The sequence below is a fragment of the Bubalus bubalis genome, chromosome 6, assembly GCF_019923935.1.
Source record: "Bubalus bubalis isolate 160015118507 breed Murrah chromosome 6, NDDB_SH_1, whole genome shotgun sequence".
In the NCBI taxonomy this organism is placed as follows: Eukaryota; Metazoa; Chordata; class Mammalia; order Artiodactyla; family Bovidae; genus Bubalus; species Bubalus bubalis.
Window position 1 is genome coordinate 120,179,285 of NC_059162.1, and position 27,853 is coordinate 120,207,137.

At 59.5% G+C, this 27,853-nt stretch overlaps 1 protein-coding gene across 3 annotated transcripts; it reads left to right on the forward strand.

Moving 5' to 3' along the window:
• Positions 1–26,134, forward strand: D2HGDH (D-2-hydroxyglutarate dehydrogenase). Of its 3 annotated transcripts, none has more exons than XM_025289338.3 (10): positions 1–81; positions 1,587–1,954; positions 7,048–7,105; positions 8,282–8,421; positions 9,113–9,306; positions 10,525–10,693; positions 12,950–13,093; positions 14,321–14,463; positions 16,174–16,339; positions 25,042–26,134. In XM_025289338.3, the coding sequence occupies exons 2-10, from the start codon at positions 1,597–1,599 to the stop codon at positions 25,299–25,301; spliced, it is 1,632 nt and encodes a 543-aa protein (XP_025145123.2). In that variant the 5' UTR covers positions 1–81; positions 1,587–1,596; the 3' UTR covers positions 25,302–26,134. The 3 variants fall into 3 exon arrangements, with proteins under 3 accessions (XP_025145123.2, XP_025145122.2, XP_006077174.2); XM_025289337.3 differs by having other exon boundaries at positions 1–77; XM_006077112.4 differs by lacking the exon at positions 1–81 and adding an exon at positions 88–574.
• The last annotated feature ends 1,719 nt before the right edge of the window (positions 26,135–27,853 follow it).

Here is a 27,853-nt window from a genome sequence, read left to right on the forward strand (position 1 = left end):
GCTTCGGGCGCAAGCGCAGTCCCGCCCGCCCCGCCCACTTTCCGCGGCGGCGCGAAGCCTGCGGCGGGGACGCGGACGTGAGTGCGTGCGCGCGGCCGCTCGGGGTCTTGGCGGAGGGGCTGAGGGCCGCGGGCTGGGGGCGGCGGAGGCGCGCGGTCGCGGGCGGGGCCCTCGGATCCCACCGCCCGGGCCTATCCGGTCACGCGGTCGCGCAGGCTGCGCGCCCCGGGCCCTCCGGACGAGCCTGGGTGACTCTTCATGCCCGGGGCGCCGGCGCTTGGTCGTCGCCCCCTGGCTGGGGCGGCCGTTCCTGGTCCCCTGTGGCCCTCGGTGGTCCCCTAACGGCCGTGACCCCAGGCGCCCGGCCCCCGGCGGGAGTCCGGCCCCGAGCTCGCTGCTTACCTGCCCTGCGCAGCCCTGAACAGGCGGGGTTGGCCTCCGCGCCTCCTTTAAGCCTCACCCCCACTGGTGCAGCGCCTCCAGGCACCCAGGGGCTCTGATCGTGTCCTCAAGGTCACTTGGAGGTGTGACCCCGCCGAGGGCGCTCGAGCCGCCCAGGTGGTCTGAGCGCCAGGTGAGCTGGAAGCAACCAGAACACCGGTGCGCCACCCCGCTCCCCTCCCCGGGGGTTGCCTGGCGAGTTGCGCACTCCCGGGATCCCAGGACGGGGGCCCAGAGGAGCTTCCCTCTGTCCCCCGCTTTTTGTGAACTTGTAGCATATCCACAAACATAAGATTTATTATTTTAACCACTTGTTCCCTGGTGGCTCTGTCGTAAAGAATCCACCTGTACATTCAGGAGACGCTGGTTCACTCCCGGGGTCAGGAAGATTCCAGGGGGAAGGAAATGGCAACCCTCTCAAGTGTTCTTGCCTGGGCAATCCTAGGGACAGAGGAGCCTGGCTGGCTACAGTCATGGGGTCGCAGGGTCGGCGCCATTGAGAGATTAAACCACGTGTGTGTGTGTGTGTGTGTGTGTGTGTGTGTGTGTGTGTGCGCGCGCGCGCGCGTGCGCGTCCGACTCTGCGACCCCAGTCCATGAGCTATATAGCCTACCGGGCTCTTCTGTCCATGGAATTCTCCAGGCAAGAATACTGGAGCCAGTTGCCATTTCCTTCTCCAAAGGGTCTTCCTGACCCAGGGATTGAACCCACGTTTTTTGCATCTCCTGCATTTGCAGGTGGGCTCTTTACTAGCTGAGCCACCAGGGGAATGGCATCTGTCCCTCATAGCACCTTAACTGCTTGTTCCTTGTGAAGGAAGAGGGGCTGAGAGGGAGACGTGGTTGTTGCAGATGTTAAAGCTAACACGGGTGGGGGTGGGGGTGGCCTCCGCCAGGGGTGTGCGTCTTGTGACTTTTCAGGGTTACTCCTGCCGGGGGCTGTGCTGCGTCAGCTGAAGGCCTCGTGTCCCTTGTGCCCACCTAGCCCGCTTCTTCCGGGTGGTCCAAACCTCACTCTGCCACCGCAGCTGTGGAAGCCACTGTGGCCTGGGGCCCTGCTGAGCTGTCTCCCCACCTTGCAGGTGCTCCCTTTGTATCAGCTCCGTGCTGTTCCAGAGTCATAGGTCCGACCACTTACTTTGTAGGGCAGGAGTGATGATGCCCCATCTGGTGCCCCGGTGGCCTGCGTGGCTCTTATGTTGGCGGGCAGCCTGCATTCAGGGAGCCTCCGTGAGACAGAGGATGTGGCCAGGGCCGTCCAGGATCCCTGGGCTGGGCGGCCCGCGATGGGCCTGGGGCACCAGCCCCCTGGTTCCACGAGGCAGCTGCTCGGCCTCCTCCCGCGCTCCTGAGGTGACGCTGACCCCGGACCGCTACCCTGTGCGGCGGCTGCCCTTCTCTGTGGTGTCTGAGGACGACCTGGCCGCCCTGGAGCGAGTCGTCCCTGGCAGGGTCATCACAGACCCGGAGGAGCTTGAGCCTCCCAACGTGGACTGGCTGAGGACAGTCCGAGGTGAGTGAGGGTCTGTTCACAGTTCATGCTTGGGGTGGGCAGGGTTGAGGAACAGCCTGGGATTCCATGTGGCCAGTGGTGAGCACTGGGTGCAGGAGCTCTGGGCAGCGTCACAGACGCTTTTCTGATGCAGGACATCTGCAAATTAAGATAAAACAGCTGACCGCCCCCCTGCCCCCCCAGCTGCTCTGAGGGGTGTGTGTGTGTGTTAACTACTACTCACTTCCTCGCAAGGCATCAGTTCAGTTCAGTTCAGTCGTGTCTGACTCTTTGTGACCCCATGGACTGCAGCACACCTGCCTCTCTGTCCATCACCAGCTCCAAGTTTACTCAGACTTATGTTCGTTGAGTCGGTGATGCCATCCAACCATCTCATCCTCTGTCGTCCCCTTCTCTTCCCGCCTTCAATCTTTCCCAGCATCAGGGTCGTTTCTAATGAGTCAGTTCTTCGCATCAGGTGGCCAGAGTATCGGAGTTTCAGCTTCAGCATCAGTCCTTCCAATGAATATTCAGGACTGATCTCCTTTAGGATGGACTGGTGGATCTCCTTGCAGTTCAAGGGACTGTCAAGAGTCTTCTCCAACACCACAGTTCAAAAGCATCAATTCTTTGGTGCTCAGCTTTCTTTATAGTTCAACTTTCATATCTGTACATGACCACTGGAAAAACCATAGCCTTGACTAGACGGACCTTTGTTGGCAAAGTAATATTTGCTTTTTAATATGCTGTCTAGGTTGGTCATAGCTTTTCTCACAAGAAGCAAACGTCATTTAATTTCATGGCTGCAGCCCAACGCCTGGACTAATATATAACAAGGAACCGCAAACTGGGCTCAATCAACTCCTCTCTGTTCTCAGGTGTGGGTAGGGCTCCCTCTAGTGGAGGGTCCCTCCTGCCTCTTCCAGCTCCTGGGGCTCCAGGTGATCTTGGCTTGTGACAACATTTTCCAGTCTTTGTCCCTCCTCACACAGCCTCTCCCTGTGTTTCCCTCTCTGTTCTCTTATGAGGTCACCTGTCCTTGGATTGGGGTACCACCCTCATCAGGATGATCTCAAGTTTAGGTCCTTAACTACATCTGTAAGGAGCCTTTCTCCAAGGAAGGTCACGTTCGTGGGTTCTGCAGGGTGGGGTGTGTACACGTCTTTTGGGGGGCCTGTTGTCCCCTCTGCAGCTCGCTTGGGCAGGATGTGGGCCCTGCAAGATGGCCTGGCTGCCCACACTCCCCACAGCAGCTTGGAGATTCTCCTTCTGGACCCAGCTTGCCTTCCTGATAGCAGGTTTCCTAAGGCCCTGTGTTGTCTTCCCTGGTGCTCAGATGGTAAAGAATCTGCCTGCAATGCAGGAAACCCAGGTTCGATCCCTGGGTCAGGAAGATCCCCTGGAGAAGGGAATGGCAACCTACTCCAGTATTCTTACTTGGAAAAGCCCATCATGGACAGAGGAGCCTGGCGGGCTACAGTCCATGGGGTCACAAAGAGTCGGACACAACTGAGCGGCTAAGACTTTCAGTTTTGTGTTGTCTCTTGAAGTGATTTCAGAGATAACATGACCTACTTAGTTACAAAAACCAACAGTGTTTTTGCTGCATGTTAAGAAGATATGCAAGAGAGTTCCATAAAAACATCTATTTCTGCTTTATTGACTATGCCAAAGCCTTTGACTGTGTGGATCACAATAAACTAGAAAATTCTGAAGGAGATGGGAATACCAGACCACCTGACCTGCCTCTTGAGAAACCTGTATGCAGGTCAGGAAGCAACAGTTAGAACTGGACATGGAACAACAGACTGGTTCCAAATAGGAAAAGGAGTACATCAAGGCTGTATATTGTCACCCTGCTTATTTAACTTATATGCCGAGTACACCATGAGAAACACTGGGCTGGAAGAAGCACAAGCTGGAACCAAGATTGCCAGGAGAAATATCAATAACCTCAGACATGCAGATGATACCACCCTTATGGCAGAAAGTGAAGAGGAACTCAAAAGCTTCTTGATGAAAGTGCAAGTGGAGAGTAAAAAATTGGCTTAAAGCTCAACATTCAGAAAACGAAGATCATGGCATCTGGTCCCATCACTTCATGGGAAATAGATGGGGAAACAGTGGAAACAGTGTCAGACTTTATTTTTTTGGGCTCCAAAATCACTGCTGATGGTGACTGCAGCCATGAAATTAAAAGACGCTTACTCCTTGAAAGGAAAGTTATGACCAACCTAGAAAGCATATTCAAAAGCAGAGACATTACTTTGCCAACAAAGGTCCGTCTAATCAAAGCTGTGGTTTTTCCAGTGGTCAAGTATGGATGTGAGAGTTGGACTGTGAAGAAAGCTGAGCGCCAAAGAATTGATGCTTTTGAACTGTGGTGTTGGAGAAGACTCTTGAGAGTCCCTTGGCCTGCAAAGAGATCCAACCAGTCCATTCTGAAGGAGATCAGTCCTGGGTATTCTTTGGAAGGAATGATGCTACCTCATGCAAAGAGTTGACTCATTGGAAAAGACTCTGATGCTGGGAGGGATTGGGGACAGGAGGAGAAGGGGACGACAGAGGATGAGATGGCTGGATGGCATCACTGACTCGATGGACGTGAGTCTGAGTGAACTTCGGGAGTTGGTGATGGACAGGGAGGCCTGGTGTGCTGCGATTCATGGGGTTGCAAAGAGTTGGACATGACTGAGCAACTGAACTGAACTGAACTGAAGAAGATATGGAAGACAAGCTGTTTACAACACGATGACATGTTTAAGCCTGAAATGCCAGACACGCTGTGTGTCCAGGTCCTCAGGCTGGGCCTGGAGCCAGCACAGTCCAGACTGAAGGTGAGCCCTGGAGGGTGTGCTGGGCTCTTGGCTCAGACACGGTGGGGGCCGTGCTGGTGGTAGGAAAGTTGAGTGAGGCTCCGGATCAGAGTGCAGCATCAGGAGCAAGTGGAATTGGGGTGTTGGCGCAGATAACTGGCCGGTCCTGACCTGTGGGGAGGGTGGAGGCAGTGGACGCCCTTCTACTGGGCATCTCTACCAGGGTGCCCTTGAGGAAGGTGCCCAGGCCTGCCCTGCCCTCAGAGGCAGCCCCACCGCGCCCTCAGGGGCAGCCCTGCCCCGCCTAGAGCCCCCTGCCGAGTGCAGGGCAACGTGGTGTCTCTGATACCGAGACAGGAGGGAGGTCCCTGAGGAATGTGGGGGCCCACAGTCCCATGGGCAATGTGGATGCTGGGCACAGCTTGTTCTGCGGGCCACTTGGCTCGAAGAGGTGACTTGAGTCCTGGAGCAGAAAGTCTCCATGGCCTGACCAGCAGGCTCCTGCCAAGGGCGGGGCAGGAGGTGTCAGCTCTGCAAGGTCCCGTGAAAGCAGACCCGAGGCCGTGTGTGTTGACCCCGAGGTGTGTGCGCTGACCCCAAGGCGGTGTGCGCTGACCCTGAATGGTGGGTGCTGACCCCAAGGTGCTGTGCGCTGACCCCGAGTGGTGTGCGCTGACCTCCAGGCAGTGTGCGCTGACCTCCAGGCAGTGTGCGCTGGCCCCGAGGCGGTGTGGGCTGACCCCGAGTGGTGTGTGCTGACCTTGAGATCTCTGGACATGGACTTGACTGGGGGACCAAGAGCCAGGAGCACTGCTGTGTTTGTGTGTGGGATGAGGGTGCCTGGATGAGGCCCTGGGGTGAGGAGGGTGCCTCCCGTTCCTCAAGCCCAGAGGCGCCTTGAGTGAGAGAGGGGGCTGCAGGGGAAGCAGAGCAGAGGCAGGAAGGCTCAGCAGCGGTGGGGGCAGCTGTTCCAGGGACAGTGGGCAGACGGCTGACAGAGAGGACAGGGGGCAGACAGCCTCCGGGAGGGCCTGCAGGGGGAGGGTCCACTGAAGTTAGGCCCTTGGAGCCCTGGGGATGCTCCTGGCAGGTGGCGGGCAGGATGAGGAGGGCTGGATCAAGGGTGGCCCGCCTGTGAGCACAGCAGGGTGTTCAGAGGGGGAGGGAGGCTGCAGTGGGGGGTGGGGTGGGGGGTGATGGTGGTGGTGGTACCCCAACCCTGTGCGGCTGGCCCTTCTGCCTGTCCCCTTGCCACCCTCTCCAGGCTGGACGTTCCTTCCCTCCCGTCCTGGGAGCTTCCCCAGAGTTGGCCTCTGATGACTTCTGCTCTGGGCTTTGCTCTCTTTGTAGCCTCCCCTTATTAACACATTGGACCATTTTCTTATCCTTTTCCCCATTAGAAAGGTAACTCCATGGGGCGGGAGAACTTTGTTTTTCTCTCTGTGCCTGTGCCTGGGCACACGGTGGGAGCTCAGATGCTGAGAAACACGAGTGAATGAAACCGAGAGGAGCCTCGCGGGCGACCAGGGTCCCTGGACTGTGCTGTCCTGAAGGGCCTGGAGGCCTGACAGCCAACCGCCTGGCAGACACAGTTCATTTGATGAAAAGCAAGTGGGAAATGGCTTTCATAATAAGAAAATAAGCTAGAGACTACAGCCCAATCTCAGAGCACCGTAAAAGTCAGTGATGCACAGCCTCCTGTCCTCCTGCAGCCTCTTAGCTGCTTAAAGCACTTTCCGCAAAACTGAGAGTGTAGAGAGAAACTTGATTGTCTTCTAGGCAGTGGTCAGGAATGCCGACAGATAAGGCCGTGACTGGGCATCAAATAACTTGTGATAACCAAGGACTGAGAGCGCACAGCCTGCGCTGCTGTGGACAGATGGCCAAGATGATAAACACACGAGGTGGGGAAGGCCCCTTCCTGGAGCAGGAGGTGGGTTCATGAGTGCGGGTGAATGGGTGCATTTGGAAGTTTCCGCCCAGAGGACAGACTCGGGTGAGGATGACCCACAGACGCTGAAGCTCATGGGTGTCGTCGGCTCGCAGGGCGCCAGATGTTCACGTGGCCTCAGGTGTCCCCACACGACACAGGTTCCTTCCCGGGGAAACCCAGTCACTTGCAGTGGAGAGGACTCCAGGCCCCTGCCGCTGAGGTCCCCGGGCCCAGCTCCAGCCCACGGGCTGCCCCGGGCGGGCCCTCCTCCTCAGGGAATCGGACTCTAGGCCTGGAGGCTGGCGGGCGAGCTTCCCCGGGAGGCGGGACACCCCTCCTGGGTGACCGTGGCTTCTGTCCCACAGGTTCCAGCAAGGTGCTGCTGAGGCCGCGGACGACCCAGGAGGTGGCACACATCCTCAGGTAGGCGCCCTGCCCGCCCCACTCCCTCGTCACCAGCGCGGGACAGAGAGCAAGAGGACCCCGCGGCCACGCAGGCGGGCCCGGGAGGGCAGGGCGACGGGAGGGAGGGCCGAGCAGGGGACGGCGGGGCCGAGCATGCTGAGCGGAGCCGCGGCCTCCAGGGGGCGCCGGGCAGCCTCGATGCCCAGGGCAGCGGTGGGCACAGGCCTTTTCTTGAAAAACGCTTGCTTTGAGGTTTTCAATCCCTGCACGCTCGTGTTTACTATAGAAAAATTGGAAAACATAGAAAGCCATAAAGAAGAAAAAATTGCAAAAGCAAAATTTCCCTCTCCAAGTGTAACCGCTGATGACATTTTGGTTTGTCAGCTCAGCGCTTTCCTGCATGTGTGTGGGTTGTTAAGCATCATCACATTATACCTCCCGCGTCACAGTCTTTCCCTTCCACGTGGCAATGCCCGCGGTCTGATTCCTATTCCACGCCACTGTCGATGCGTGGAAGGTGAGTGCCTGAGAGTGCCCTGTCCCCGCTGCCCTGTGGAGGTGTATGCAGGGCCCCAGGACACCTGGCGCTGCTCCGTTTGAGCTTTGGCTGGAGGCTGGCTGCCTGGCAGGTGGCTCACGTGACACAGGTGGGCAGCCTGCCCCTCGGGGTGGGCGCCCCAGCGTGCAGATCCTGACCCATCAGGGCCCGGTCTCTTCAGGTCCTTGCTCGGTAGGAGGCTGGCTGGGGATGAGGTGCTGCTGGCGACTCTGACCTGGCTCTGAAGGGCAATGGGCAGGGGAGGGGTGGGCAGCCCAGGATAAAGGGGAGCAGAGACGTGGGGTCGGGGCAGGAGGGGCCCTGAGTGCCCAGGGCTGCAGCTGTCGAGGTGAACAGGCAGGGCGGCAGTGGGTGCTCTGTCTGCGCTCAGAGGAGCAGCCTTGGGGTGGCCCTGGCCTCGTCCGTGACCTGGGAAGGCCATGGCCGCCTGCTCCCCCTGCGGTTTGTGGGGTCACTTGCCCTTCAGACTCCCGTCGTGTGTGGGGACGGAGGGGGCACCCCCTCGAGGCTGTGGCAGGAAGTGGCCTGGCTCAGTGGCGGGAGAGGCTGGGGTCTCACGGCCCTGATGGCGTCCCCCCAGGGTGCTGGCGTGGGAGTCGGAGAGGGCCCTGACCCTGGTCCTTGGTGTGTCCCAGGTACTGTCACGAGCGGAACCTGGCTGTGAACCCACAGGGGGGCAACACAGGCATGGTGGGCGGCAGCACACCGGTCTTCGACGAGATCATCCTGTCCACCGCCCTCATGAACCAGGTCCTCAGCTTTCATGATGTGTCGGGTAAGGCCGGCTGCCCCCGGGACTTCCCTCTTGGCCGCCAGGCTGGGCTGGGGTGAGGGGGGCCCGGGCCCGGGGTGGGGGGACGAGCAGCCACCCCTCTGCCTTAGCCAGTCGCCCAGGCCCCTTGGCCCTTGGGGTGCCTTACACCTGGATGTGAGCTGTTCTGTGGCCCCTCCCGGCCACACCGACCCTTCCCGAGGCCTGCGGGGCGTATACGGGGCTCCACGGTTGTGAAGCTCCAGGCCCCGCAGCTGTGTAGGTGCCTCTCGGGCAGGACCCCTGGGCCGAGCATGCTCTCTGTCCAGGGCGCCTGGACACTGGGGGGCTGGGCAGAGCCCCAGGCTCCACCCACTTGATGCCAGCAGCATCTCCAACCCAGATTGTCTCCAGACTTGTCACGTGTCCCCTGGGGCAGAATCCCACCTGCAGTTGAGGGCCCTAGCCTTGTAGGAACCCCTCTTCACCGCTCCCTTGAGTGAGCCTGTGTGTGTGAGCCCTGTTCCCCCGATGTGGCCTCACTGGCCTTTCCTCTTTTCTCATAAAAGCATTTTCTGGGGGAGGGATGGGGCACACCCGTTTTCCTCCTCGCCCTGGTTTCTGGGCGGACGGATGCCCCTCCTGGGCTTTTTGGCCTGCTGGGCCCCCTGGGCTGAGCCTGAGGGCCCCTACGGGGGCTCTGCTTGCTCGGCAGGGGTCCTGGTCTGCCAGGCGGGGTGTGTTTTGGAGGCCCTGAGCCAGTACGTGGAGGAGCGGGGCTTCGTCATGCCTTTGGACCTCGGGGCGAAGGGCAGCTGCCACATCGGGGGGAATGTGGCCACCAACGCAGGCGGCCTGCGGTTCCTGCGATATGGCTCCCTGCGGGGGACGGTCCTGGGCCTGGAAGTGGTGAGCTGGGGACACTTGCTGCCGGGCGCTGGCCCTGCTTCCGGGGACCTGGCTGCACCTGCTCCCGTTCCTGGGTTGGTCCTAGGGGGCTGTCCTTTCCCAGTGGTCGGCATGCAAGGTCTCTGGTGAGACCCCCTGGCTCAGGGGTCAGGTGCACCCTTGCTGCCATGCACGGGCACCCGGGGTGCTGCAGGGCCAGCTCTGGTGCCACCCTCTTGGGCCTCAGGTGGGCAAGGAGGCCACCTCGGGGTGCGGCCTGATCTCCACTGGGCCCCACCTGGGCCGTGGGGGTTACACGCAGCACCCCGCTCTCCAGCTTCCCACGAGGCGATAACGCACCTCCTGCCCCCACAAAAGGCTGCTGTGGGAGCTGTGGCCCTGAACAGGTTCCCGGACTGTGGCATTCCACCTGCCGGCTTTCCGGAGGCTCGTGCCCGGAGGAGCCTGGTCAGGCCTCCATCTCGGCTCCAGGGGTTCTCTAAAGCCCGGACCCTATGTTTACCCAAGGAGGGGCCACTTCTGTCTGATGAATCGCACGGTTCCTGTGGCTTTGTTCTCTGGCTGCGGGTTGTTTTTATTGCAAGTCTCTTGCAGGCTTTTGCGAGTTGTTTCACTAAGCTTTTGACTAAATTCACCGAACAAGAGTCAAACGGGATTAGAGAGCTTGACTGAGGTGCCTGTGGATGAGGAGTGCAGGGATGGGGGCACTGGTGCACTGCCCTTCCCTGCCTTCCTGCGCCCCGGGTGCTCCCTGCTCCACCCAGGTGCTCCGCGCTCCACCTGAGGTGCTCTGTGCTCCGCCTGGGTGCTCCCTGCTCCACCCAGGTGCTCCATGCTCCACCCTGGGTGCTGCCTGCTCCACCCAACGTGCTCTGTGCTCCGCCTGGGTGCTCCCTGCTCCAGCCAGGTGCTCTATGTTCCACCCTGGGTGCCTGGCTCCACCCCGGGTGCTCCCTGCTCTACCTGAGGTGCTCTGTGCTCTGCTCAGGTGCTCCCTGCTCTACCCGAGGTGCTCCCCGCTCCATCTGGGTGTTCCCCACTCAATCCAAAGTGCTCCCTGCTCCACCCAAGGTGCTCCCTGCTCCATCCCGGGTGCTCCCCACTCCACCCTGGGTGCTCCCTCATCCCCGTCCTCTGCCCCAGGGCTCGCTCTCAGGGTGCACAGGGTGGGTTGGCCTCCCCAGGGCAGCGTGGGGCCAGTGCTGATGCTGTCTCTAGGTGCTGGCCGACGGAACCGTCCTGAACTGCCTCACGTCTCTGCGGAAGGACAACACGGGCTATGACCTGAAGCAGCTCTTCATTGGGTCGGAGGGCACCCTGGGGGTCATCACGGCCGTGTCCGTTCTGTGTCCGCCCAAGCCCAGCGCCGTGAACGTGGCCTTCCTCGGTAGGCGCCCTCTGCCAGCCTCTGGGGGAGTCTTGGGTGGCACTGCCTGCAGCCCCGCGGGCCGCCCCTCCCGCTCCTCCCGCCTGTCCCTCTCCCCACGGCCCGGGGCCTGGCCTTGGTGCCAAGGTGGAGTCTGGGCCGGGCACGCTTTATTCTGTGAAAGGACTGGGGCTTCCTGTGTCTCATCCACCCGGTGTTTGTTATTCTTAAATAACAGCTTATGCTGTAGGGTAAAGACCAAAAGGAAGTAAAACCAAAAGAAGATAAATCAGGAGAGCCGGGTTTGATCCCTGGGTTGGGACGATCCGCTGGAGGAGGGCATGGCAACCCACTCCAGTGTTCTTGCCTGGAGGATCCCAGGGACAGAGGAGCCTGGCGGGCTGCGGTCCCTGGGGTCACACAGCGTTGGATGTGTGTGACTTTCAGTGAAAGACACTGAATGACTTTCATTCCCTTTCACTCACTCATGCCATAAGGTTCGCAGGGAAGCAGTGTTTGGTGCCAGGTCCAGGGCTGCGTCTGTTCATCTCGGGGCCGTTAGTCCACCTGGTGGGGCCAGTGGCTCACCACTGTCTCTGCAAGTGCGTCGGGGTCCCCTCCAGCAGCACAGCTTCTCAACTCCCCTGCCCCGGGGTCCCCCCTCCAGTGGCGCGGCTTCTCGACTCACCTGCCCCGGGGCCCCCCCCTCCAGCGGCACGGCTTCTCGACTCCCCTGCCCCGGGGCCCCCCCCTCCAGCGGCACGGCTTCTCGACTCCCCTGCCCCGGGGCCCCCCCCTCCAGCGGCACGGCTTCTCGACTCCCCTGCCCCGGGGCCCCCCCCTCCAGCGGCACGGCTTCTCGACTCCCCTGCCCCGGGGCCCCCCCATCCAGCGGCATGGCTTCTCAACTCCCCTGCCCCGGGGCCCCCCCTCCAGCCGCGTGGCTTCTCGACTCCCCTGCCCCGGGGCCCCCCCACTCCAGCTGTCCGGCTGACTCCCCTGCCCCAGGGTCCCCCGCCTCCAGCCGCGTGGCTTCTCGACTCCCCTGGCCCGGGCACCCCCCTCCAGCCGCCCGGCTGACTCCCCTGCCCCGAGGCCCGCGTGCGTGCTCCCTGTGCCCCTCCTCCCCTGCCGCCATCCACCGGCGCCAGGCTCTGGGCCCTGCAGCCTTGTCGTCCTGATTCCGTCCGTCTTTCCCTTCCGTCGTGCTGGTCATCACTGTAATTCCACGTTTGCCCTCCTGCGTCGGGCTTTCCCGGCCCCGCGCTGTGAACACATCCTGGTTGCTCCGTCACGGACGCCTGGGGCTGTGAGTCCCTGTTGAGTCCATGTGAGTCCATGTGAGTCTGTCTGGAACGTCTCCCTCCTCCCCTTTCCCGGAAGGCGGCCCCGGTGTCTGGTCTCCCATCGTGTGGGAGCGGCGCTCCTCACGGCTCCATGGTCAGCGGTGGCAGGTTGGCGTCCCCTGCAGCCGCCATGAGGGGGTGTTTCTCTTTCTTTGGCCAATGTAGAGATTTTCTCTTTTCCTTTGGTCTTTTATGGGTTCGGTGTGTCTCCTGTGAGAGTGCGTTTCTTTTTCTTTCTGGAACTTCCTAAACCCCCCACTTCCGGAAGCTTCCCTCCACCCCGTCCTCAGCAGCTGCCCAGCCCTCTCTCCCCCCAGCACGGTGGTCAGACGCACGAGAGGACCTTTCAGGTGGTCGGTCTCCACGTGTCATAACCGTGTGGGTTTCCCTCCAGTCCGGCTCTGTGTTGTGTTCTGGAAGCTTTCCTCCGATTTGTCTCCAGTTCGCTCAGCTCTCTTTGCTGGGGTTCACAGGCCACCCCCAGCTGCTCCTTGGCCCCACAGAGTGGGTCCCACCCCCTGACCCTCCTCCCTGCCCTCTCCAGGACCCCTCAATGCCTCCTCATCCCTGCCGGGAAGGGCCGAGTGCACCCCTGTGCCCACCAGGTCTTCTTGGCCTGCCCTGCCTGCCTGCACACTGATGTCCCATGCTCCGCCTCGGGTGCCTGGCAGCCAGCCCCGGGTGCTGGGGCACCGTGGAGAGCTGGGGGCCGGGAAATGTGCCCTGAATGGCTTGTGGGGCCCGGGGTGTCATAGAGACAAGGCTGAGTTGCTTCCCGAGGGGCCGGTTTCTGGCTGCGTGTTTGTGACTTTCCAAGTGGCAGTTGGCCGGGCAGGTTGGTTTTGCTGCTTGAAGGGCGGCTCAGGTGGCCTGTGGCGAGGCCCCGTGCCTGCATGCCAGTCTGCCTGTCCTCTCACCATGCCCGTTGCAGGCTGTCCGGGCTTTGCTGAAGTTCTACAGACCTTCCGCACCTGCAGGGTGATGCTGGGCGAGATCCTGTCTGCGTTCGAGTTCATGGACGCTGAGTGCATGAAGCTGGTCAGGCTCCACCTCGGTCTCTCCTGCCCCGTGCAAGGTACTGTCCCTGCCTGCCTGCGGGCAGCGCCCGCCTCACCTTTTGCACCGTTTGGCGTGTGGGCTGATGGAAGGTGCCAGGCCTCCAGCCCGTCCGTGGAGTGGAGGTGGCAGGGAGCGCGGCGGTTCCGGCGTCCCCGTCGCTGTTGAGGACAGGGTTCTCCCTGAGGCCCCTTCCCCTGCAGAGCTGGGTCAGATGCTGGCAGTTGTGCTGGAGTCCCGGGGTCTCTGGAACAGCCAGACGCAGTCAGGACCCTCCGCCGGCTCCTCAGCTGGGAGAGTGTCCCCCTACAACGTGCCAGCCCCCAGAGCTCAGCCAGCTCGTTCCGACTGAGCCGACGAGCTCGTCACGCCTGGTTCTTGGGTCCTCACGCTGTGTGCGTCTGTGTGAACCCGCACAGCTGCAGGTGCTGGCGCCCTCGCTCCTGAGACTGACCACAGGAAGTGGGCCTGGTCTCCCCCCAGGCTGCCCCCACGGAGCCGCAGCCCTCGGCAAGGGCACCGATTTTCCCCTTTCTGGAGGCTGCAAGTCCAGGACCAGGGCTCCACGGGGGCTGGGTGCTGGTGAGGGCCCCACGTGGTATCTTCTCTGTGTGTGAGGGTCTGGAAAAGTGGAGGGTCCCTTGGGGTGGGGGTGGGGAGGTCCCTGGGTGGGTGGGGAGTCTCTAATGGGATGGAGGGCCCCTGGGGGGTGTGGAGGGTCCCTGGAGGTGTTGACAGCCCCTGGGGGGTATGAAGGGCCCCTGGGGGGGCGTGGAGGGTCCCTGGATGGACAGAGGGCCCCAGGGGCCATGGAGGGTCCCTGAGGGTATTGGGGGTCCCTGGGGGTATTGAGGGTCCCTGAGGGTGTTGAGGGCCCCAGGAGGCGTGGAGGGCCTGGGGGGCGTGGAGGGTCCCTGGGGGTGTTGAGAGCCCCTGGATGCACAGAGGGCCCCCGGGGAGTCATCGACCACGGCAGGCACCACACCTCCGCTCACCCTGCGGTTTGATGAGAGGAGCCCCGTCCTCCACTGCACGATCCTGGCCCCAGCATTCCGGCTCTGCCGTGTCTCCGGGGGGCACTGTCTCTCTTACAGTGAAGGACCTGTCTTTTAGCCACAGTAGCTGGTGGCTGCTCTGTGGGTGACCCCAGTGCATCGGGAGGTGCTGGAGCCCCCTGGCCCCGGCCGTCCCACCCCGGCTTTCCCCTGACCGCCGCCCCCTGTTCACCCTGCCTCTGCTCTTCCAGAAAGCCCCTTCTACGTCCTCATTGAGACGGCGGGCTCTGGGCCGGGGCACGATGCCGAAAAGCTGGGCTGCTTCCTGGAGCAGGTGCTGGATTCGGGGCTGGTGACCGATGGGACCCTGGGCAGTGACGAGAGGAGGATCAAGGTGGGTGATGCCCCCCCCACCGCTAAAGTGAGAGGGGCTGCAGCTGGGGACCCGCCTGCCAGCTGCCTCACTAGAACACACTTGGTGTCAGGGCCTGTGGACGGGGGGCGGCTGGGCAGAGCATGGAGGGCTCCCTGGGAGGGGCTTCACCAGAGGGTGAGGAGGGTGGGCCTGGCATGGAGGAGGCCGCTGTCACCGTGCAGGCCTGGGAGCTGGGTAGCCACGGTCACCATCCAGGGGCCTGGGGCCTTAGGGGCTGCTACCCATCCTGTTCCCACCTGGCCCTCTGGTCTGGGTTCCCGGGAGGCCCTCACCTCCTGACCCGGGATTTCGGTCCTGCTCCCTGTCCACCACCTTCCTGTCAGCCACTCTGTCCACTCCTTCCTGTGAGGCTGGGCTTGCTGGGCTGAGTCCTGCGGGGATGAGGGGATGGGGGCTGAGTCCCGGGGGGATGGGGCCTGTGTCCTGGGGGGGATGGGGGCTGAGACCTGGGCTGTGTCCTCTCCCCATCAGGCCCAGTGCTGGGGCTTGCCTCCCACGCTTCCCTTGTTCCCCCCTAAACGCACCCTGTCAGTTGCCTGGGAATGAGGAATCGTTGGGCCTCGGGCCTGAGAGCCAGGCCCTGCCAGCTCCGGGCACACGGCCCGCGTCTTCTGATGGAGGGCCCAGCTCCAGCGGCCCTGGCTCCGTCTGGGTGCACCGAGCTCCAGGCTGCTGTGCGGGGCGGGCAGGGCCAGAGCGGGGCTCCTGGGCCGTCTGCCGGGGAAGGGGTCCCAGCCAGGGGTCACGCTGCCTGCCTCAGTGCCCTGTTCTCAAGCATTGGCGTCCGGGGGCCTGGCGGTGACATGGGGTGGGGGTTGGGGGTGCTTGAGCCTGGGTGGGTTGGGGAGCAGCGTTAGCTATGCAGGTGCACAGAGGTGTTGCAGACGGAACGTTCTAGAGAGGCTGGGTTTGGAGCTGTGGGCAAGGTGGGCGGATAAGGGGCCCGCAGCTCTGTGGCCGCGCCGGGATGTGAGGGCTTGAGGAGGCCGCACGGGGCAGGCGGGGCTGCCGGGCTCAGGCCAGGCATGTGGCCAGGCCCCAGGTACGGGAGGAGCATCAGGCCAGGATGATGGTCAGGGAGCCCAGGCGCGGGGATGGCACGACCCACAGTGCTGAGTGAGTGGGGAAACGTACACGCCTGCTGGGTGTCCCGTGCTGGCGAGGAACTGCTCCTTACTCAGGGGTGATTATTGCACTGTGGGCTTGTTTAAAAAGAAATGAAGAAAAGGATGTTTTCCCTTACCCAGAAAGCTGCCTCGCCTCGAGGTTTCCTGCGATGTGGAGGGGGGGCGTGGAGGATGGGGGGGACCAGACGGGACAAGCCCAGGGACGCCCTCCCGGGCCGTCTGTGACAGGACAGGACGTCGTGGGGTGCTGGGAAGGGTGCGCAACCGTTCTGAGGTCCCCGCCTGTGTCCCCAAGCTCCCCCCGCCCGGCCAGTCCCGGGGTCACAGGGTCAGCGCTGATTGTCTCCAAGGGGCCCTGGGTGTCTGCCCTCAGGGGCCCGCCTGGCTGCATGTGGGGCCCCCGTCCAGTGTGGGTTCTCAGACGGAAGCCGCGCCCTTGTCACGGCGTGGGACGTTTTTGTCACCTGGGGGTTTCCTCCTGACCCGGGGGTCATCCTGCAGCTCTGTCTGCTCTGGGTAACAGTGCCCGTCCCCCCTCCAGATGCTGTGGGCGCTCAGGGAGAGGATCACCGAGGCCCTGAGCCGTGACGGCTACGTGTACAAGTACGACCTCTCGCTGCCTCTGGACCGGCTCTACGACCTCGTGGGCGACCTGCGTGCCCGGCTCGGCCCAAGCGCCAAGCACGTGGTGGGCTACGGCCACCTGGGTGAGCACAGCCCGCGGGGTGGGGGGCATGCCTGGGGCGTCCCGGGAAGGTCTGCCCAGGAAGGCCCGCCCTGGGAGCGCGGGCTCGGGGCTTGGCTGGGGCGGGGGGCCGGCCTGATCACGGGGATCTCGTGTTTGAGGATGAGCTCTGACCCTGCCCTCCCTCCAGATGAAAGGGTCTTAAAACAGTTCCCGTCATTATTGTGTGCAGAAGAGTCACACTTATAAGTTATTGATTCACACGAAGGAGCAATTGCATCCTCCTCGATTTTCAGCAGCCTTTGGGACCGGGTGTCTCAAAGCCCCGTTGTTCACAGGTGTGAGGGTGACCTCTGCCTGGGGCCTCCGCTGTCCTTTCCGTAAGGTGGGCTCAGTTCCGCCTCCCGGGACCGTGTGGGGGGCCCTGAATGCGTCACGTGGTGGAATTCCACTCTGGAAATTGAGCGCGATTGCTGATTTGCTGAATGCTCTTTTTGCGTCTGCTCGGGTGCCGGGCTCCGGTTTCCCGTTGACCCCTGGGGCTCACATCTCTGACCTGGGGGCAAGTGGGTCTGTGTGTCCGGGTCAGCCCAGCGTGGCCGAGACCCTTCTGTGTCTTGTCTGACCCCGTTTACTGACCCTGCGGAGGAGCTCCTCCGTCCCGCCCTGTCTGGTTCCCTTTGTCTGTGCAGGCTGGAGGTTGGTCTCAGAGTCATAAAGCGACCTGGGGGTCATCTCTAGAAGCATCTGCCAGGTTGGAATTACCTCCTCTTTGAACGTTTAGTAGCTTGCAGGTGAAGGTACTTGGGCCTGAAGTTTTTGTGGGTGATTTTTTTTGAGGAGATTGACTACAAAGCACTTTCTTTCATAACTACAGGACTCTCCCAGCTTACCTGTCCTTCAGAATTGACTTTGTTCATTTTTTTTCTGGCCTTTTGTCTGTCTCTTCTAAGATCCTGAGTGTCCTGGCATTGTGTTGTTCTTATTATCCTTTGTGCCGTGGCCAGCACTTGCGGAGGGGGACTGTCTAAGTCCGGATTTGGATTGTTTCTTATCTCTGTACAACCTGAAGGTTGTGAGTTCAGTTTTATTTGGGACTGTACCGAGAGCTCTAGGCAGGGAGTGGGCTCTCGGACGGTGCAGAGGAGGGGAGGGGGCAGGAGAGCAGCCAGGATACGTCAGAGCGTCGTGCTGGGGCCAGAAAAGCCCGTGTAGTCAAACATCACAGTGTTGCTGCTCCTCACAAAGCCGGGCGTGCCAAGGCGGTGACCTCAGTGCTTTCTGTGCGTGGGAGACGCAGGTGTCTGGGCTGGAGATCATTCGTTCTACGTGGCTCTCACCGGTCCCAGGCCAGCGTGCGTCCTGGTTTCCGCGCAGGGTGGTGGGCGCAGGGGCTGACGGCCGGGCCCTCGTAACTGGAAGAGAGGGGACGGCCCTGTCCACACCTCTGTCTCTCTTGTTCAGGTGTTTATCGATTTTGCAGTCTCTTCAGAGAGTCAGCACTGGGCCTTGCTGGTCTTTTCCGTTGTGGGTTTTCTGTTTGGTGCTTTTCTTGCTATTTCTTCTCCACCTTCCGGCATCACCACTGCTTTTCTAACTTTATAATGAAACACGTAGCTCATTGATTTTCAGCCTTTCTGCTCTTCAGTGTGTTTAAATTTCCCTCCATGTCAGCACACAGGTGGTGTTTGCTGGTTTTAAAAAGTACCTGTTTCTTGCCTCCTCAGACTTGGCAGCATCCAGGAGCGCCTGCAGGACTCACGAGGGCCAGACCCGGCTCCAGGCCCTTGTGTCCTGTGACCGAGGCGCTGGCCCTGCATGCCCGGTACTTCAGCCCGCTCTGGGCGTCTGCTCCCCTGGGCACTCGATGCCACCCCTCTACAGAGGAGTGGGTCGGGGACGGCCGGGTGCCTCCCTCTGTCCCGTCTCTGCCACTGCCCGGGTGCTTCCCGTGTCTGAGGGCACTCTCGTCATCTTTCAGTTCTGAATGCTTTCTGATTTCCCTCATCATTGCTTCTTTGACCCGCAAGGTGGGCAGAACTGTGTATTTTAACTTCTAAACATGCGGGACTTTTCCATCCACTTGAAGGCTGTGGGCTTGCTGTTGGCCATGCGGTGGACAGAGGACTGAGTGGAGCACGCCGCTGGTGGAAGTGTGGTCCCTGCCTGGGGCGCCGCCAGTCTCCCTAGCTGTTTGCCAGGTGCTGGGAGCAGACCCTCCGGATCCAGTCTGCCCTCTGCGCTGCTGGCGGCCGGAGTCCGCCTAACTGTCAGCTGCCGAGTGAGCCCCCCACCCTGAAGTAAGGGTGGGCCCCCTTCTCCTGGTGCCTCGGCTGCTTCTGAAGGTGGAGCCTGGGCTGTCAGTTCGACGCCTAGAGCTCGGCCTCTGTGCACCAGTGCCAGACTGAATCTAAGAGGCAGAGTTTGGGGCGAAGTAATAAAAAATAGATGTATTGCTCTGCCAGGCAGGGGTGACACGGGCCTCCTGCCCCCAGACTGTGTCCCAGGCTGGGAGGGTCTGCTGAGGAGTTTATGGGGACGGTGCAGGGAGGGTTGATGATTGATAAGGACCAGGGTGTGAGCAGGGCCTGCACTCCCCTAGCTGGTGGATGATAAGGAGCAGGGTGTGAGCCGGGCCTGCATTCCTTTAGCCTGGCCTCAGGTGTCTCCTGAGCGTCTCCAGATTAGCAAACTGGGATCCTCTGTGGAAGGAAGACCCTGACAGCTTCCACTTAAAGGGGCGCTTAGTTCTGTAAAGCTCAAAGTTACTGTCATATGTGTCCCTTGAGGTGCAGCTGAAACCACGTACCTCAGATTGGGACGTGAACCCATGTGGTGGGGGCAGGGACTCGAACCCAGCCAAAATCCATGGTCTTTTCTTTCTTGTTTTTTTAAATTTTTTTCATGTGTGCTATGTGACTTTTGGGTTTCCCCATTGGCTCAGCGGTAAAGAGTCCCCCTGCAGTGCAGGAGCGGCAGGAGCCACAGGTTCCATCCCTGGGTTGGGAAGATCCCCTGGAGGATGGCCTGGTAACCCACTCCAGTATTCTCGCCTGGAGAATCCCAGGGACAGAGGAGCGAGCTAAATATAGTCCATGGAGTCGCAAAGAGTCGGACATGAGTGAGCAGCTAAGCATGCAACATGCGTGTGATGTTTAAAAGCTATTGATTTACTCTGGGCTGTGCTAGGTCTTCACTGCCGTGTGGGCTTTCGCCAGGTGTGGGGAGTGGGCTTCTCACTGCAGTGGCTTTTCTTGTTGCCGAGCACAACTCCAAGGGCGCCTCTAGAGCATACGGGCTCAGGAGCTGCGGTCCTTAGTTGCCCTGCGGTGTGTGGAATCCTCTGGGACCGGGGATCAAGCCCACGTCCCCTGCGTTTGCAGGCAGAGTCTTAATCGCTGGACCGCTGGGAAGTCTACCCATGGTCTTTTAACTAAGATCGCACACCTGGTCTCAGGACTTAATGACGCTCAGGTTCTTGATGCCTCGTTGCAGAAAGGATTCAGTGAGAGACAAAACGGTCGGTAAGAAGCGGGTTCATTTAGAGACGGACACACTGCAGTGTGGGCCACCTCAGAAGGGGAGAGCCCGCATCTGTGGGGCAGCCAGTGTGTATTAGGTGAGCAATTTCATAAGCTAACGAGTGGGAGGATTATTCCAGCTGTTTTGGGGGAGAGGCAGAGGTTTCCAGGAATTGGATCACGGCTGACTTCTTGGTCTCTGTGGGTTGCCCTTGGACCTGTCATGCTGGTGGACGAGTGCTGATGTGTTACGATGACGTGTACTGAGGCCCAAGGTCTAGTGGAGGCTGACTCGTAGTTATCTTGGGCCCATCTGACTCTGATCGTTCCAGGCCATCTCATTGTTTTAAAGGTCGTGCCCGTGCCCTGCCCCTGCCGCTCTATTGTTCTTGCCTGCTCCTCCCTGTCTCTGCACCCCTCCCCTCCCTGGTTAGCAACTGTTCCAGCCTTCCCTTTGGAGCTCAGGGAAGGTCATGGAGGCTGAACGGAGAGACCCCACAAGGTCCTGCTCAGTTTCAGGTAGTTCGACTTGTAGGGCATTTTAGCAAAGAACAGTACCTCTTTGGAGACAGCATGGATGAAGGAAGAGGACGGACGTGCGGGGGCAAATTGTGGGAAGGTTTATAAACACGCAGGAAACTGGTGGACAAGAGTCTCATGTAGGCCAAGCCTGGCGCTGTCCCGGGTGGCGACCCTGCCCTTGCCTCGGGCACCTTTACACGCTCTCGTCCTGCTTCCAGGTGGATGGAGGGCAGGGGGCTATTCTGTGTCTCTTTCTTCTCAGTTGCCTTCAGCTCAAAATAATCCTTATGCCAAAGTGGCCTGTTTTGAGGTGGCATGTTTTGCTGCCCTTCATTTACAGAGATTTTACAGTGACCTGGATTGGTCTCACTTTGGGCCTTCTATTTGTCCCCCATTTCTTCTATTTTTTTTTACTCTGATTTGTTAACCTTCTTTGCTAACAAAGGTCTATTTAATCAAAGCTATGGTTTTTCCAGTAGTCATGTATGGATGTGAGAGTTGAACTATAAAGAAAGCTGAGCGCCAAAGAATTGATGCTTTTGAACTGTGGTCTTGGAGAAGACTCTTACAAGTCCCCTTGGACTGCAAGGAGATCCAACCAGTCCATCCTAAAGGAGATCAGTCCTGGGTGTTCTTTGGAAGGAATGATGCTAAAGCTGAAACTCCAGTACTTTGGACACCTCATGCAAAGAGTTGACTCATTGGAAAAGACTATGATGCTGGGAAAGACTGAGGGCAGGAGGAGAAGGGGACGACAGAGGATGACATGGTTGGATGGCATCACTGACTCGATGGACATGAGTTTGAGTGAACTCCGGGAGTTGGTGAAGGACAGGGAGGCCTGGAGTGCTGCAGTCCATGGGGTTGCAAAGAGTTGGATACGACTGAATGACTGAACTGAACTGAACTGAATTACCTTCTTTTGGTTGGTGTTTTATCTCATAGAGTTTGTTTCCATTTACTGACAGGACATTATGCCCATCTGGTCCTTCAGCAGGGTGGTGGCGCTGTTGTTGCTTGGTTGTGTCCGACTCTTTGTGACCCTCTGGACTGTAGCATGCCAGACTTCTCTGTCCTCCACTGTTTTCTGGAGTTTGCTTAAATGTGTTTAAGCCGCGTCAGGCATCACCGACAGAACGGAGGCACGGCCCCAACCCCCTGTCTTTGTCCCACAGGCACGGACCCGGGATGAAGGAGTTAGCCTTGTGATTCTGACTTGTTTTTTCCTCTCTTCGGCTGAGTTGACTGAAAAGGAATACTAAGGTGCTTATTGTTCTTGAGAGGAGCATGAGAAGGCACAAAGCCTTCTGCAGCTGTGCTCAGAAAATAATTCATAAAGCTAGTCATTGACATTTGTTCAAGGACTTTTACAAAAGAGTGTTCCAGGATGAGCACATAGGCCGCAGCTTGAGGCCATGGGAGGGATTGCTATCTGAAGCCTATTTGTGAGGAGAATGTTTATGGTAAAGGAATTTACTGAATTTAGGGCTTAGAAATAATTACAATAGTTAGAAGTTAAAGATTTAAGGAATGTTGTAATGTTAGCATATTTTACTATAGCTTATAGAGGTTAGGAATTTTAGAGATACTATAGCTAGAAGCCTTTTTAAGAGATAGTGAGCTCAGGATGTTAGGGGCAAACAAGATTTACAAAGATAAGAAATAAACTAAGGAATGTAGTATGAGTTACAATGTAATCACAAGTTAACTATAGGACACATTAGAGGAGGTAGATAATAGATGGTAAAGCTGATTCCTAGAGAATCGCTGAAGCAGGAACTCTGTTTGAAGGGCAACAATGATTTATGGAGATAATAAATCTGGGTGAGGGGGAACTGAAAATGTCAAACCTCTGATCTAATGCTTTTGTAAAAGTATGAAAGAGAATCTTAAACTTGAAATAAACAGGCAGTCCAAGAAAACTGAGAAGCTGTCTCGTTTCTCACCAACACCGCTCACCCCTTCAGGTTGAATCCCTGGCTGCTGGAGCTGGACTCCAGCACAAATTCATGTGTTTGAGTTGGTGATGCTATCTAACCACCTCATCCTCTGTCGCCCCCTCTCCTCCTGCCCTCAGTCTTTCCCAGCATCATAGTCTTTTCCAATGAGTCAACTCTTCGCATCAGGTGGCCAAAGTACTGGAGTTTCAGCTTCAGCATCAGTCCTTCCAATGAATATTCAGGACTGATTTCCTTTAGGATGGACTGGTTGGATCTCCTCGCAGTCCCAGGGACTCGTAAGAGTCTTTTCCAGCAGCACAGTTTGAAAGCATCAGCTCTTCAGCGCTCAGTTTTCTTGATGGTGCAGCTCTGCCGTGTGTACATGAGACTGGGAAAACCAGAGCTGTGACTGCAGGGACGTTTGCCAGCAAAGTGATCTCTGATCCCATACACTGTCTATATGTGTCATCACTTCCTTCCAAGGAGCAAGCGTCTTTTAATTTCATGGCTGCAGTCACCATCTGCAGTGATTTTGGAGCCCCCCAAAATAAAATCTGTCACTGTTTCCACTTTTTCCCCTCTATTGGCCATGAAGTGATGGAACCGGATGCCATGATCTTATTGAGTTTCAAGCCACTTTTTCAGTCTCCTCTTGGACCCTCATCAAGAGGCTCTTTAGTTCCTCTTCACTTTCTGCCATCAGAATGGTATCATCTATATATCTGAGGTTGTTGATATTTCTTCTGGCAAAGTTATCAGGGTGGTCCTACCTTAAAAGAGCTGGAGATGAATCAGTATCATGACCCTCTTCCCAAGCAGTGTGGCGACCTTTGTGTCAGCCTGGCTGGGCTGCGTGCCCAGATGCTTGGTCAGACGTCAGCCTGGATATTGTTGTCAAGATAGTTTTAAGATGAGGTTAGCATTTATCCACAGACCTTGAGTAAAGCAGGTCACCCTCCCATGTGGGAGGGTCTCGCCTGATCAGCTGAAGGCCTGGGCCACAGGACACGGACATCCCCAACGGAAGAGGCCTTTGGACCGGAGCTGCAGCCTCAGCTCGTCTCTGGGTGTCCACCTGCTGGTCGGCCCTGCGGATGCTGGGCTAACCACGTCCCCACAGTCATCTGGGCCAGTTCCTTACAGTCAGCTCTCTGTCCCCCACCCCTGGACACCACTGCTCCCCTGAGACCCTGGCCGGTCGTCGGAGCAGGGAGCCTGGGGCCCTGCCCCTTGGGTGCCGTCACCCGCTCCAGGTCGCTGTGTCTAGAGCGTGCCACGGTGCCGTGGCATCCCAGCCCTGGTGGCGGTGCTGTTGTTACTGCCGTGTGAGCCCATGTCTGACCAGACTCACCCACACTGTGGGCCCGTCTGTGGCCTGGTGTCACAGCCCTGCCTTTGGAGCGTCCTGTAGTCTGGGAGGGCAGGTGGCCGCATGCCATGGGTTTTATGAGCCTGCTCTTCAGTGGCTTCTCCGCAGTGAGCTCTGAGACTCTGGTCTGACAGCCCCGTTCTCTGCAGCGTGCAGGCGTCGCTGACTGCTGTTGGCAGGTGGCTGGAGGCCAGCGGTGCTCCACGGAGAGAAGTGCGCTCCTTGATCTGTCCTTGGTCCTGAGGTTCCTTGGCTTTTCTCAGCGTTGTCTGGGTGGGTCAGTGTCTGTCAGCTGGAGTCCGTGGGCTCTGCTTTCGGACACCGCTCCCCCACTGTCCCTGTGGATACTGTCTCCCCGCCCCCCGAGCATCCCCCGCGGGCTCACGGCACGGCCCGTCTCTCCCATCCATGGGCCCAGATCTCTACGTGCTTGTCTGCTTTCCATTCCGCTACATCTCTCTCTCCTCGTTGACATTTCAGTGACCATCTTTTTCATTTCTAGAAGATTGAACTGGATATTTAAAAGCTTTCTCTGGTCTGTGTTTTATATTTTTTTGCTCATATTTTTTTAAACACATGAACCATTTATTTTCTCTTTTTGGAAATCACTGGATCACAGGTCTTCGTGGGTCTTGGTCATCATGGTTTCCCTTCTGTGTGTTTGTAATTTTTGTCTTAGGCTTTGTGTGGTGTGTGTGTGTCTTAGGCTTTTATCTGTGGGGATTATTGGAGGCTGAGTTGGAGGTAATTTGCTTGCACAAGGAGTGGGGAGGGCCCTGGGGCCGTGTGGATCCCCCAGGCCCCTGCAGGGGGTGTAGATGAGTATCACAGGAGCCCAGCTTCTCTCTCTGCAGTGCTTCCCTTGTTTTCAGAGCCTTCACCCCGGGTGTGCTGTGGGAACCACGTTTGGTGGGAGAGGGGTCCCTGGTTTGCTCCCTACGTTTGACAGACGTGCATGGAGGAGGGGGCATAAGAAGTCCCAGGTCATAGGGTCAGTGGTCCAAGGTCACTGGGTCAGAGGCTGCAGGTCACCCGGTCAGAGGCCTCCTGGGTGCTGGGGGACCTGGCCTCAGTGGTCCAGCTGGGCTCATGCAGGTTGGGCGGATGTTTGTCCGTCTCAGGCGGGGGCCCTCGGGGAGGGTGGTCTGTGCGGGTGGGGTGGGGGGCTGCGGAGAACTCGGAGACAAACGTGTGTTCGGCCAGGGGCGCTGCGACCCCCGGAGGAGGGGAGTGACCACTCCCGGGTCAGCGGCCAGTGGTGTGAAGGGCGGCGGGGTGGGGCTGGGGGATCTTGGGAGTGGGGGCCTCCGGCAGGAGAGGGCCTCAAGGGGCAGAGGAGGCCCTGCTGACCTGCGCATCCCTGCCCCTCCAGGGGACGGGAACCTGCACCTCAACGTGACGGCCGAGACCTTCAGTGCGTCCCTGCTGGGTGCCCTGGAGCCCTACGTGTATGAGTGGACGGCGGGGCAGCGGGGCAGTGTCAGCGCTGAGCACGGCCTGGGCTTCAAGAAGAAGGATGTCCTCGGCTACAGCAAGCCCCCTGAGGCACTGCAGCTCATGAGGCAGCTCAAGGCCCTCCTGGACCCCAAGGGCATCCTGAACCCCTACAAGACGCTGCCCACCCACGCCTGATGGCCCTCTGCAGCCAGACTGGGGGCCTCCATCCGGTTTTGGTGTTGCCCATGGGGTGGGCCTGCAGAGCCTGCAGCAGGCTGGATGACTGGCTGCTTGGTCCAGGGGGCTGGAGCTGGCCCCGTGAAGCCCAGGGCATGTGGCTCTCTTGGCAGGAGTGTTCTGGAGCCCTGCTGTTCTATTGGGTGGACAGAGAGCTGTCCGTCCACTATGCCTGCCCGCTGGACAGACACTCCATCCCTCTTCAGGTCCTGGACAGGCTGGGTGGGCACATGGTTCTGCCCACTCAGGGTCAACCAGGTCACCCCTGCTTGCCTGTGGCCTGTGGGATCCTGCCTTGTGGGGTACATCCCTGAGAGGGCAGTCGTCCCACTGGCCACCCCACTCGGTACAAGCCTCTGAGGGGCCCCGGGCAGAGGGGATGAACTCCACATGGGTAATGGGGCACTGAGGTGGGTCCATTTGCACTCTGACCAGCAGAGATGAGACATTGGGCACTTTCTGGATGACAGCTGGTTCCCTTTGAGCCAGAGGAACAGGCGTGCCCACCCTGGGTATGTCGCTTCCCTGTTTGCTAGAAGGCCCAGCGGTTCAGAGGCCAGCCACTCGTTTCTCGCACTTGCTGTGATGTGTCCATGGAGATGTCTTTCCGGTTCTGCTCTGACCACAAAAGTCAGTAGTGCCGGGTGAGAAGCCCCACCAGCCACAGGCATCCTGTCACCCCGAGCGGGTGCTCCCCTGGGGCAGCTGTTGGGGCTTGGAGACGGTCTGAGAGGCTGCACTTGCCTTCTTTCTGGTGCCGTGAGCTTCCAATAAAAGTGTAATTAACCAGCGTCCTCTCCTCCCTTTTGTTCCTAGGAAAGTGGCCTCACAAGCTGGGTGAAGGGCCTGTGTACTGCGTTCTTGAGCGCTGGAAATTCAGGGCCCTGGGGCCTGACCACCTGTGTGTGGGGGCATCCCTGCGCTGGCCGCTGGCCCCACGCCATATCCCCCGTCCCCCACTGTGTGACTGGGAGGCCCGCCTCATCGGGCCCCTGAGGTGTGGCCTCTCGTGGCTTCCTAACGTTGCCAGAGGTGGTCAGGTCCTGTGTGCAGTGTGCAGTGGGGGCCGTTGTGGTGCAGAGAGACCTCCCGTAAGAAGTGTTAGGACTCAGCAAGTTTATTTTAGAGAATTAAAGTAAAATGCATGAATTATTAGAAGGCTTAACACTTGGAGGCATTTTCTGCTACAGTAGCAGTGGGGCTTTGAGAAGGTGGCTTAGTGACTGGGCTGGGAGGGAGCAAATGGCTTAGTGACTGGGCTGGGAGGGAGCAAATGGCAGGGGAAACCTCTGCTTCCTTGCAGAACAAAGCTGGCCCGCCCGAATGTCAAAAAGTGAAGCGGCCACCACTGGCCCTGCAGTTTGCCACTGGGACTCATCCTGCAGTGTTGACCTGTGTACACACACACGGCACACGAGCGCACGCAACGCACAAGCACGCACACGGCTCATGGGCACACATGGCGATGGGCCATGCCCCCAGGCCAGGCACGGAGCGCTGTGTGCAGCTGGGGTCAGTCAGCGGCTGGTCACTGGCCGTGCGCCTGTTGAGGAGGAAGCGAGTGTGGCCCTTGAGGCCCTTGGGGAGAGGAGGGGACAGAGGGCAGCTCACTGCTGCTTCCAAGAAAGGACACGGACCCTTGGACGCCAGTTCCAACAGAACCTTCCTGCGTGGAGACCGTGGCGGGGACTCACTTTGCAGAGGGTCTGGAGGTGGGGTCCGGTGTGGGAGAGATGTCATTGTCTATACTTCGAGAGGCTTTGCCTTCTTTTTCTGCTGGGAGCAGGTGCAGTCGTATCAAACCTGGGTGTCCCAGGCACAGGCTGACTCGGGTCCCGCAGCTCCACTGGGCTGGATGGCTGAGTCAGCCCTGGGCTACAGCCTGCCCTCAGCTGGCTCCGAAGGGGCTACGAGCCTGGCCCCCAGTGCCACGGCTGGCTGGAGGCCCCCTGCTTGGCCAGGGCCCCCTGGCTGTGGAAGGGGTGCATCCTTGGGGAGATGGGTGTTCTCCTTGGGGGGGGTCTTGGCTCAGCAGGACTTCAGGGCACAGGCCAGGGGCCCGTGTCCAGGCCCCATGCTGGCCCGGGAGGGTGTCAGGTCACCTGTGAGAGCCTTCCTGGACTGGGGACTCTGGGCCATCCGGGGGCTCTGGGGCCTTCCTGCCTTGCTGGCCCTGGTGGTGGGCTCCGTCCCCTTCCCGCCATCCCGGGCTCGGCACATGGTCCTGTGGGGCTGCCTGAGTGCCTTGTGGCTGGTCTCTGGTTCCAAGTCTCCGAGGCCTGTGGGTGGCCCCTGCAGCTTGGCCTCTGAGTCTGGAAGCCGGGCTGCAGGCTGGTGTTTCCCACCTGTTTCAGGGTTGGGATGGTGGGTGGGGGGAGCGGGCGGCTGACCCCCCCAGCGAAGGAGGTGGCAGAGGCTGCAGGCTCGCATCAGGCGTTTCCTGCTGGGGCAACCCTGAGAGCAGAGGTGACCCCTAGGGTGAGGAGCAGTGACCTTGAGGGTGGGGTGAC

Bases quoted from the DNA above. Each gene is read 5' to 3' on its own strand.
- D2HGDH (XM_025289338.3), top strand. From the start codon at position 1,597: ATGATGCCCCATCTGGTGCCCCGGTGGCCTGCGTGGCTCTTATGTTGG. The intron at 10,694-12,949 runs GTAGGCGCCCTC...TGCCCGTTGCAG, and splicing joins CGTGAACGTGGCCTTCCTCG to GCTGTCCGGGCTTTGCTGAA. The intron at 14,464-16,173 runs GTGGGTGATGCC...TCCCCCCTCCAG, and splicing joins GTGACGAGAGGAGGATCAAG to ATGCTGTGGGCGCTCAGGGA.